Here is a 12,185-nt window from a genome sequence, read left to right as displayed (position 1 = left end):
CTTGCTGCTAAGGGAATGTGCGACCTAACTAAATGTTGTGAGGGGAGGCCACAGTGCTGGCACCGAGACTGGCACCTCCCTGGGTGACACCTGACAGGTCATGTTAATTGATGCTTTCAGATATGGACTTCAGGAAAACAGTATGTGGTTTCACGTACAATGCTATGTTTGTTCTAAGGTTTGTTCATCCATCCCCTGAGAGCATCATTTTTTGCATGCTTAGTTATTTATGAATGTGTACAAAGCTTTAAAAAATTTGTTGGAAAGTTTTCTATTTGTACAGATTCATCCATTTTGAATTGGTATCTGATCACCCAACTATTTCTCCCATCCTTTTCAATCAAGGGACCGAATTTTTAAAGCAGCCTCCATGATCCTTCTTTGTCTCTGCAATTAGTTGTACACATGTTCCTGCAGCAGGTGTTAATTGCCGTCACAAATCCTACTTTTTTTTTTTTAATATCTAAAAATAATAATTGCACCTGATCTGTTGGCAGGCTTGGTCACACAGATATCTAAATGTTAGGATTTATAGTAGCAATCAACCAAGGACATAAAGAAAGATAAATTGAGCTTGTAAAACTGGACTTGTTAAAAAGGAGACAAGATACAGCCCTTTGACTCGTGCTACATAAGGAGTGCTCTCTCTCCTGGTGCAAACACCACAGGGCAGAGGGATATCAGCCACTCTACCAGCATGAAATTAAAAACACATCTCAAAATCATGTGGCTCACACCAAGATACATGTACTTCATGTACTTGACTTCTTATTTCAATGTTTTGATTTACAATAATGCAGTACTTGAATAAAAGCAATGACTTTTTTTTTTCTCCCATGTGAAATGAAAGCCATATGCCCAGTTCCCAAACAAAGTTACCTGAAAAAAACATCCCAGGTGAAAACTAAGACATCATGCATAGACAGAGTAGTAAATTAAAAGACTCAGTTATTGATGGTTGTTAAAAACAAAAACAAAAAACAAAGAAAAGGGTTCCATTCAATATTTGTTGAAAACAAAATTAGCCTCAATAACTTGAGTAGGAGACCTTCTTTAGACATTATCAAACAAAGAAAGAAAAGTACACCTTATCAACCAGGTAAATCAAGCTTTCCTTTACTAGTCAGCTCCTGAAGAAGACCTCCTGGTCAACAGGTTTAGTGAAATAGAGCAGTAGAATAGCTCAGTTGGAAAGGACCTTCAGCCATCATGTAGATCACTTCAGGGCTAGCCAAAAGGTAAAGCATATTACCGAGGGAATTATCTAAATGCCCCTTGAACAGTGGACAAATGAGTAATGCCAATTTCTTCGGTTTTAGTCTGGAAGTGAACACCCAGACAAACCATGTAGATTTAGACTAAGATACTGTGAAGGAAATGCGATTTCATAGTTTAAATACTTTTTAAAGAAATCTGTCCCAGAATTACTCCTCCCCTTTGCCCCACCCTTAAAAAAATAGGTGACTCCATACCTTGCTCTGTAACCAATTCCCTGGTTTCCTTTAACAGAAATAGCATGTCTGAGACATACACAAAGATACGACACTTTCCCTCTTTGGCAGTCTTTGCAGACTCTGCTGTACAGAGTGCAACTTTATCAGTTACTTTTTCACTGTGTTAATGTTTTCAAAGCCAAGCATCCAAAGCATACTTAAAAGTAATTGATAATGAACCTCTTAGTAGAGGCAGTCATAAATATTTTATGTGCCTTACTCAGTATATAAGCGTCTTGTTGGTCTGCTATTTAATTTCCAAAAGCAAACACCTTGGAAGTCTTTCATCTTTTAAAGTACAAAAATCACTTACCCTTCCCACTTCTACGAGATTAGTAACCATGATTATGCTGGCTGTGTTCTCATGCCATACCATTCTCCAAAAGTCATATATTGTCTCCTGCATTGGTCCTGAAACAATAAATCAAAGGAAAGGTTACTTTCTGAAAGTCTCATGATTGGAAGCTTGTCTCTGGGGAAGCCTGAGAAATCATGGTTATCCACATATATTCATATCACTATCATCATATTTTTCATTTAGGGTCAATTTCCTTTCTGTCATCTCACCTATCTGCATTTAAGTATTTTTCTCCTGAAATAGTGCTCTGAAAGAAAGTTAGTTCTCCAACATCCAGGTATTTATCTCCGTAATACCCCAAAGTGGAATTATAAAAAATGGATAACATTACTCTTTCTCTTAACAATTGGATGATAACCTAGGGAAGGTGTATTTGGAATGAAATGAGCCACAATGGACTATGTGGCCTTTCCCGGTTTCTAATATTTTTCTTAGTATGTACTATCCATCAAATTACCCCAGCTCCTAAATTGTACTTCCTGAAGTGAGACAGAAGTTATAGTTTCTTGCTGCTGTATATCACTTTGCAAAGCAGCGGGGAAAGCGGTAAAGAACCCTTGTGTGTCATGGCAGTGATGTCCTCTGCTGTACTCTCAGAGAAAAATGTCTCTGAACAACCTGAGCTCTTTTGTAGAGACACAGGGCTTCTTTCAACATCATGCTGAGACTGGCCACCAGCCCACAGGAGCACAGGAAATGTCAGTGGCAGAAATGTAAAATGCTGAGAACAAGCACAGCTTTCACACGTGCCTGGTCATGTCTGTTTCTAGCCCATGTGCCTATGTGATGTTCCACATGTCTACATGACATTCATTGTGCCACCCTGATTTGAAACCACTGGTTTAAAATCACTGGGCCAATAAAAACAAACAAAAGCAAAATACTATCAAGAACAACAAACTTAACATCCACATTGAATCCATTACTGAACTGCCATGTTGCAGTAAGCAATTAGACTGGCATAAATGTTCCTCAAGTGAAGAAACCAACACTTTTAAAGCATTACAAAACCTTACATTGACACATCTGGGTCGTTTGGTACCCAAGTTTTGTTACTTTGGTTTCCATTTAAAAATGGAAACCAAATGGAAATGGAAACCGATTTTACTCCAAAAGTCAAGTACTTACTGAACAATGTAATAATATTATAAGCAAGTAAAACCCAATTCATCAGGCCATTAACATAATTGTGATGTAACTTAGAACTCAAGTTTAAGTAAAAGGATGGTAATAGTTTAGAACTCGTGAATTTCTACAAAATATTTTGATTTTTGGCAATTTCAAAACATATTATCATCCACAATTTGCACAAACCATTTTAAAATGTTCTGCATTCTCCCCCTTACTTAATTCTTCTGTTTCTAAAAATGCTGCATATATAGTTCGTTTCACTGTTTTCCCTAAAGTCGGTCAACTTGTCTTTTGTTTGTTTAGGTAGCTCACATAACAGGAGAAAAAGCCAGTTAAAACAATAGGAAGCTATGCCTGTTGGAACACAAGAAATGTCAGAAGCCACAGAGTAGAAATAATAGCAGAATCTAAAAATACCGTTTCTGAAATTACCAGCTAGACTCAAGCTGGTGTTGTGACTGCAAAGCTTGAGACTATTTAAAAACAAACAAACAACAAACAAACACAAACAACAAAACAAAAGAGATGATATTTTTGAGAGATTTAATTTGCAAACACGACAGATTTAAGTCACTCTTTAAGTCAGTCTCCACCATGTGAAAATCTATAATAAGTATTTTACTTCTACATCAGTGTTCTGGATGTGCAATATGGAAGTTGACCAAGCACAATTTTGGATGCTACAGTAAGATAATTAATACACATCATAGTGTATGTTTAGCTCGCTTGTGCTTCAATAATGTCAGATTCAATATAGTTTTCTTGGCAATTCAAGTCACAACAGCATTACAAAGGTTTTGGACCAACCTCTCCTACAGGTAGAAGAAAGGAGGCTATTTTACTCACTGTAGGAAAATGCTGTCTCTGCATACCTCTTTCCTTCCTCTCAAATCTCAAAAAATATATTCAGCAGAATTACTACTGCTGTCACCTTTGAAGGAATGTAGCTAAAAATAGGATTAGGGAGAGGCAATTTTCCACAGAGTAATGTCCTGGAAGGAGTCTGCAAGTTCATGACACATTATTAAGATTATTTAAGCTTGATTAAGGACAAAAAATAACAACAGGACGGCTTTGAGAATCCCGATTCACAGCCTGGTTTAATGGAGAAAATCTAAATGGCTCCACTGCATTCTGTCACCACAGAATTATGTGATGTTTAAAGATTGTTCATCTGAATATGTTTTTCACAAAGCTGGAAGAAAGGTGAAAAAAAAATCCTGTCCACACAGCCCTGTTATTTTCCTCATGCAAGAAGCCAGAATCCTTCAGAAACTAAGGGACAATGTAGCAAGTTTCTCTATGTATTATTTCAGACAGATTTCTTTCCTGCTGATTCTTTTGAGAGAGATGGTTGGGCCCTACTTCGTAATAGTCAGTTCTTTCTGACAGCTCTGGGACAACCGGCAACAATTCATTCCTGATTTTTGTCCTCCACAATCAACTTAATTTGTCTTGTGATTTAAAGATTCTTACATTTCAGATCCTTAAGTCACAAATCACAACAGGGCAGAGATGCTAAACACTATTTCCTTCCTAAATATTTTGAGTTTGTCATTCTTCAGAAAGAAAGAAAGAAAAAGAAAATAAATTATGAGAGAAATACATCATAAGAAAAAAGTAATAGCACTTTTCAGGCCAGAGAAAAAGCTGGGCTCTGACAAGTCTTTCAAGTTTGATTCCAAATGTTCTTCTGGAACGTCCTGTTCTGCAGTGCTGAGTATGCTCTTCTCAACCTTACTATCCAATTGATAAGACAATGATAATTAAAAGTGCTTGACAGGATTTCCTGCTTTCCTCAAGTATTTTCGAGTGTTTTTCCTGCTTTTTCTCTCCAATTCTTATATCTAGCCTCCAAACTTCTTTGACATTCAGGACATTGAAAGGAAAAAAAAATACCCAAAAACCTACCTTAAAGTCTCAGAAAGTAATTCTTTTCCACCCCATTTTTCTTTTCTTCTTGACATTTTTCAAATTATTTTCTGACATATGAATAAATTATTACTTGTCTCCAGCCAGTATTGAAAAGCATTAGAGGCTCTAGGTAGGGCTGGAGGATTTATTGTCATGAAGAACTGAACAATTTGATTCCAGAGACTCATGGTAGGGAGACAAAGAGCCTATAATTGTTCTAAGTATCAGCTTAACAGATGTGTGCACAATAGGCAGGAAGGTTATTCTCAGCAGTTGCCCTCTTGCGGGAGGAAAAGGTCTGAGGAGAAGGTACTGCGCTGCTAAACAGCGAGCCTGTGGCATACCCCATTAGCTACACAATATAGTAGTTGGTATCAAAGATTGCTGCTGTGAAAAAAGAAATCAACAACATACTGCCTCCTGAAGATGAAAAGCAAAGCAAAGGAAAATAAGAAAAAGAAATAAACCTTGCAACCCCCCAGCTAATTAAATGCATTACCGAAAAAAAAAAATCAAAAGAAATGATCAGTGGAATATATCACAACCCTTAGCTGCATTACTAGTAGTTGTTAGTTGCTGCTGTGGGAATGCCAACGTATTAAGAAATGGAAAATCACACAGCTTCTAAGAATGGATTAAACTCTTAAGAAGCTGCTTCTGTACGCAGAGCTTTCTGGATCCTTGTCGTGAGACCCAGTTCCAACAACTGGCATTACTACTGGGATATGTGATCATTTTGAACATTAAAAACCAACCTAGAATACAGAAAACCAGTGTAAACATTTAGGAAAAAAAGCTAACACTCAAAGACAGAAGTAAAACCTGAACCCTGAAATGTCCCCAACACTTACTCAGACTGAGGCTTGTAAATCTACGGACATTTTTAATTTCCTACAAAAGCAAGCAACTTAATGAACAAATAGGTTCTGAAACCCTTTTGCAGCACAGAATGTTAAATCCTCAGCAAAATGGTTGGTACTCCTGATACCAAATTCAATGATAGCTATTAGAGCTAGAAACATGCAGAAAATGAACAGGTACCTTTACTGCTCTCCCAAGGCAGTGCCATGGGCAGTGATAGACACTAGCAGGTGATGACAGAGGCAATGGACTAACAAGATGCAAGACTTTTACTGCAGCAGCAAAAGCTGATCCTGATAAAGAGTGCAATAAACCTGCTTCCAGTGAGTATGAGGTTGTAAAATGGTCTCCTCTTCTAGTGGTTACTGCAGTTTCCAGGAGCAATGAGAACTGTCTTCCCTTCCTACTGAAGCAAAACTTACTCCTTGCCTCTGTGACTGCCTACAACCTGTGTACAACCTTGGCACTCTAGTTAATATGGCAACTAGTTAATATACCTGCACGGAGTGAGTTGCTTTTTAGCCCTCATTCTTTATGGTCCCTTCAAAATGAACCTGGGGTGCAATATTTTTTTTCTTATTAACAAATATGGTTGTGTGGCAAAAAAAAAAAAAAAGCCCAAAAGCAAAGATTAATTTTGAAAATACACTGTCAAAAAACTGTAAGCCCATTATGTAGCAGAAGTCACTCAACATACTTAAGAAAGAGCAAAATCAAATCAAATAAAACAAAACAAATTACTAGGAAAACACAGTACAAGCTAAATAGATTAAAAAGTTGAGGAATGCTCTTTTTCCTAGTGAACCCATTTAAATGGGACAAACAAGCTTTTAGAAGAATAACTTACTGAGAATTTCACAGCAAGAAGCAAAATTACAGGGTTACTAATGCTCTGTCAGTCCAGTGATCTGATTATCTGTAAGTACATGCTATTTGCTCTTTTAACCATGCTAGAATTTGGAGTTAAGAGCAGAACTCCCTTTCAGAAAAAAAAAAAAAAAAAAAGTTATGTAAAATACTGCAGTTAAATGTTATTTTACACTATAAATATCACTGACTGCAATCAAGAGTACATCTCTCTTACTTGAAATACTTTTTTTCTCTACTGAGTAAGGCAACATGATGCCCAACATTTTATCAACAGGAATTTATAGGCACATTATTATGTGATCGTGTAGTCATGAGCACTCAACTCTGTCAGTCTCTCAGTTACTTTATAAGACTTTCTTCAGTGGTCAGCAGCTCTAAAAACATGGACACTCTTTTATGTGACCAGGTTTAGACTAAGGTACATAAGATTAGGTCTCATTTTTTTATATATATTATATATATATATATTGTATATATATATTTAAAAAAGCAGCATACTAGGAAGAAAAGTTATAGATTCTGGTTGTGCTGATTTAGTCAGAACAATGACACCAACTAGTGAAATAAATAGCTCATTCATTTTATTTTTTTTTTTTTTTGAATTTCAGAACCACTGCTGTGCAGCAGTGCAGCTGTACGCTGGGGTCATTTGTGCCCTCCCCAAATGAGCTAGTTTCTGAATGGAAGATACTCAGTTGCTGATAATCTGATTTGTCAAGCACAGCTTTTACCATATGCTTGTTAAATATGTATGCTAGCATGTATTTAACTTTTCCTCACCCTTCCAGGAGTTCCTAAGGGTTTAGTGCCTCCATGGAGGCCAGTGAAGGCCAGAACAAAGCTCTACTACCCAAACTTACAAACTCAGGTAGTGATCATGCAGTCTTTCTGCAATAGCTTTTCTCAAAGTAGGTTTAGACATTTATTCTCTGCCATAAGAGATACACTTCAATTGACTTTAATTATTTTTAAATGCTTGTACAAGAGTATGTTTTTATAGGCACAGTATGTGCTTCTACCAATACTCTGGATAAATTTAAGGTCTGAGAATAAACTGTGGTTGAGATATCACTAAACCCTGTGGGTCCAACACTCACCAATAGCTACCAAAGGCATACAGATCAGTCCTTTGTGATTAAGGTGTCAGTAAAATAATGACAAAAAAGAATGAGGTCATATAACCTAATGCTTTAATTAATATCCTTGCCAGTCTGCTCAAGAAACCAAAGCAGGGGAGAGGGTAAAAAGTATCCCAATGCAACACATCTATTCACCTTCAGTGAAATCTCCTATACGCCTGCCACTGTAAGAATTAGCACAGTAAAACACAATAGACATTTGTACTGGCTGAACTTGGCCATAAATGTTTCAGTGTTATTTATTAATTGCCAGTTTCTAGCTGTCATATTTCAGTATTAATTTTTATTTGTCGCTTCTCCATATCCCAACCCCAGACATTCTGTGCACTGGAGAACCTCAATGAAATTAAACAAGACCCTGTAATGAGCTGAAGAAACACAATCTTGCTTTAATGACTTTATTTGATTTATAGTGTTGATGCAGACTGTGACGGTATACGAAATGCACTTTCTAATTTTAGCCTTACAAATATTAATTATTAGGTAATCTTCAGCAGGGGCTATATCGTAATTATACAGCTATGCTGGCCTTCCTGATAAAGCCTTCCTGGAAATCTCTCTTGCCTTGGAAAAATACAAATAAACAAAGCTGCTGATGAGCTTTCAACAAAGTTGGTACCCATTAAGTATGCTAAGCCAGCAGGCTGCCCAAGCAAGGAAGCCTGAGGCAACAGTTACTCTTATGTGAAGCATGGAAAAAACCTCCCTCTCCATTTTAGACCTTATTTTAGCTGATTCCTCCTCCATGGTGGCAAATTCAGAGATGGGGCAGAAAGAAGCCATTTGTTGAAGGCTTCTTTCTGATATTTACTGATTTAATTTAACAACATGTTTAGTTGCTCCTAACACCAGCTGTACACCCCACTTCAGAATATAACGTGTATATCAATCACATACACTACCTATATTTGAGTCATAGCTAGTCCTCCACTTCTTTTTTTATTTTTGTCCCCTTTTTTTTTTTTTTGGCCTTTTGCAGTGATACTACCTTACAATCCAAAGAAAGAGAACAGTAGGCAGCCACAGTATTCCACAGTAAGCCACCTCAGCTAGACTCAGGTGGGTTAATCAGGGCTGAGCTATGAATTTAAAATGTGTTTTTCATGATTTCCTCACCTTAGATGGATTGTCAATAGGAAACAGATCTGACTGAATCTTGTTAGCTTGACATTTCAGGAAAACACTGCTCATAAAGCAAGCTGAAATACTTTACTGGGACAAATCCTGCCCAATACAGCTACTGGCAATGTAGATGCTTTCTACTGTATCCTTCGTTCAGAAAAATGCAGCCTTCTCTCATTATCAGCTAAGGGACAGCACAGTGAATAGTAATTGGCTGATTTTCAAGCACAAACTAAATGCTACCTGCTTCCAGCCAGCCAGTCAGCAAGCACTGCTGGCTGCAGATCGCTCTCTGCGAAAACTGGCTTTCACAAAATGGAATTTTTGAAGTGCTTTCAAGTCCCATTAGCTTCCAATGAGGCTTAGACTGCTAAGTGACTGAGGTGTATGGAGAAATTTTATCTATCGCTCCCATGAGACTGACCAGTACTCTGACTGGCCTTCTATACCACCACCTCCTACATTTAGAGGGGTAAGCACTAGATCATCCACAGGATGAAGAAACAGAGGAGACTGACCTGTAAATTCCCCTTCTCTTTCCAAATGTAAAAAGAACATAAGAACATTTGGTTGATAATAAGCCCTTCACAATGTAGAGTAGGCATGAGCCACAGCACTATTGTTTCATGAAATACATACAAATGTTTCATAGATTGCTGAAATTAAAGAAAACCACTAAACTCCCAGTTCAATATGGAGATGTTTCAAAAACAACCTTTGAGCAATGACAAAGCTGATAATACTAGAGAATTTTTTCTTTGAAATTGTTCAATTCAAAATCTAGATAATCAGCTTTAAAATAGACATTCTATATACGTGTGTGTATGTGTGTATACACACCAACCATTGCCTACAGCTGGATCATTTCTCTTGTTGGCATCTCCTCTGATCCTACTCTGCAGTGCTTCTGTGAGTAGTCAGAAAGTTTTATGGGCATGTGGTATTTATTCTCTGGAATATCACACAGCATTTTATTTATTGATACAGAACCAACCAGGCTGGAACAGCACACATCTCTATGCATTATTTTGTCTGTGTTACAGTGCCATCTTGAAATCCTAGTCTGGGACTGGAGCTCCACTGTAGTGGGAACTGCCTTGCATATTAAATACAGACAAGGTGTTCATGTCTCTCACAGTCACAGTCTAAACATGCCTGGAGAGACAACGGGAAGCAAGGTAGGGGCAGAATTAATTGGACAGGTTTGGTATAATACACAGCAATCACAATATGCCAGCTGCCTCGCCATTTCTGAATAATCCTAACTGCCCCTTCTCCACATTAGTATTTCCACCAATGGCACAAGACACTGTTGCACTTAAATGTGTTGTTAAATCTGAGACCAGGTTTGGCAGGTGCTATTTAAGACATTTTTATAACACTGGTAGCTAATGCTACCAGCTAACTTTCCATCTAATAAAGTGTTACACACTTATTGACTGACATTTCTCCATGGCTGAATTTCCAATACTAGCTCAGTTTGTTCTGTATCAACCAAGTAAAATGAAAATGTCATATGATTTTTCAAAGAATAAATAGCATGTTCCCATAACACCTTTTGATTACTCACAGAAGGACTGCAGATTAGGAACAGAGGAACTGCTGGCCACAGAAATGGTCCAGATTTATCCAGTTAGCCTTAGATTAGGCAAAGCTGAATGCAATAAAAGCTGTGTACACAGTACTACTGGCTGTGTCTATGTCATCATACCATTCAAGAAAGTTGCTTTTTCCAGTCTTTTTCTGATCTTTTCTTAAAAAAAAAATAATAATAAAAAAATAAATAAATTCATGTTTATCCAGTATAATTGAAAACCTCTTTCATATTATTTGTTTGCTACACAACAGGGATGTTAAATGGTCCATTCTCCATTAACATTTTTTCAGACTACAGTAAATCCAGTATCTTCCAAATTTTGCATCACAGCAATAGGGACAGACCTAGGCCTGGAGGCTAGGTTTTCCCTAGTGAGGGCTATGGAGTTACATGAATAAGGCCAGAGTCTTAAAGCTTTACCTTGCACAGCTTTTTAAGGGAGCACTGCTAGGCAATGACTTGCAGAAAATGTTTTTTTATTTTTATTTATTTTTTTCACTATGAAGCAGGAATACTTTGAGTAACTGTACTTGTAACTAGAGGCCCTGATCTACTTTCCAGTGGAGTACACTGGCTACACAGCAAAAGTTGGTCTCACTCACACATGGACTCTTTCTCCCTATGCCCTTTTGACATTTAATTGCTTAAGTACAGTCAAGCATGTCAGGAAAACAATAGGGGACTCCTAGGAAACTGAGACACAGGCTCAAATTGAATCAGATCAAATAAAAACATGAGATGTTGACTCCCCATCTGAAGTCAAACCTCTGACTGGAGGATTATTTTAGGAGACTTGAGCCTAAAACCTGATCTTTGTCAAAGCAGTCCAACAGAAAGTTTCAGCTTAGCTGAATCAATGCTTTCTAGTGTGAAAACTTTAGTTTCTGACTAGTGTATTCTTCGAGTTTCTAATTTGTTTTTTTTTTCTCAGTAAGGGTGACTTACAACATGGAAATAGAAATACATATAAATCACTAAATAGTCCATCTGAGCTTGGGATGACTAACAAATATGGAATTATTTTATGAAAAAAATATGCAGCCTGTAACATTTTCCAGCTTGCAAGTCTTAGGTAATTGATTTGTTGGACTGGGCTCTTCATATCAACTTGTAATGCGGAATCAATTTTGACGATGGATGAGAACTTAAGATCATTTTATCCCCTTCACTAGAAGGTTCCTTAGGGAATGGACAAAAGAACCTAATTAGTCTTTTCCATTTCTACTTTCTATTTTCATGTTGAGTCAATCATAAGCATCAGGATGTAATAAAATCATCACTATTCTTCAGCTCAAAAATACGAGTTTATTCTGGCTACTTGTTTCTTTTATTATTCCCCAAGGAACTTATTGTGAAGGAATGTTACTCATGCTTTTGAGTAAGATATTCACATGCTGTATTCTTTAAACTTGTGCTGGAAGTTTAAGTGTATTAACACGAACAGTCTACCCAGATGAAAAAACAAGACAACTTAATCTACATTAAACCTTAAGTAAAAATGCAAGGAAAACCTTTTTTTTTTTTCTCTCTCTCTCTCTCTCTCTCTTTCTTTCTTTCTTTCAATTATAATCCTTGTAGTTATCTCATGAGTGAGATATATCACTCATGATACGTTTTTCTAGTTAAGTCCGGAGAACATTGGTAATTTAATTTCTTCCTCAGTTAGCCTAGTATTTTTTAACTTATCTCAGAAGCCATGG

At 37.1% G+C, this 12,185-nt stretch overlaps 1 protein-coding gene across 13 annotated transcripts in view; it reads right to left on the bottom strand.

The window, feature by feature from the left end:
* The window catches only part of PTPRM (protein tyrosine phosphatase receptor type M), a 468,093-nt gene that overhangs the window by 32,675 nt on the left and 423,233 nt on the right, over positions 1 to 12,185 (bottom strand). For all 13 annotated transcript variants that reach the window (XM_068671589.1, XM_068671590.1, XM_068671592.1 and 10 more), the window contains one exon: positions 1,807 to 1,904. In XM_068671589.1, coding sequence (XP_068527690.1) covers positions 1,807 to 1,904 — 98 coding nt within the window. The remainder of the gene's footprint in view (positions 1 to 1,806; positions 1,905 to 12,185) is intronic.

The sequence above is a fragment of the Anas acuta genome, chromosome 2 (genome assembly GCF_963932015.1).
Source record: "Anas acuta chromosome 2, bAnaAcu1.1, whole genome shotgun sequence".
NCBI lineage: Eukaryota > Metazoa > Chordata > Aves > Anseriformes > Anatidae > Anas > Anas acuta.
The sequence above is the reverse complement of the archived record's forward strand: the minus strand, read 5'-3'. Positions and strand labels throughout refer to the sequence as shown.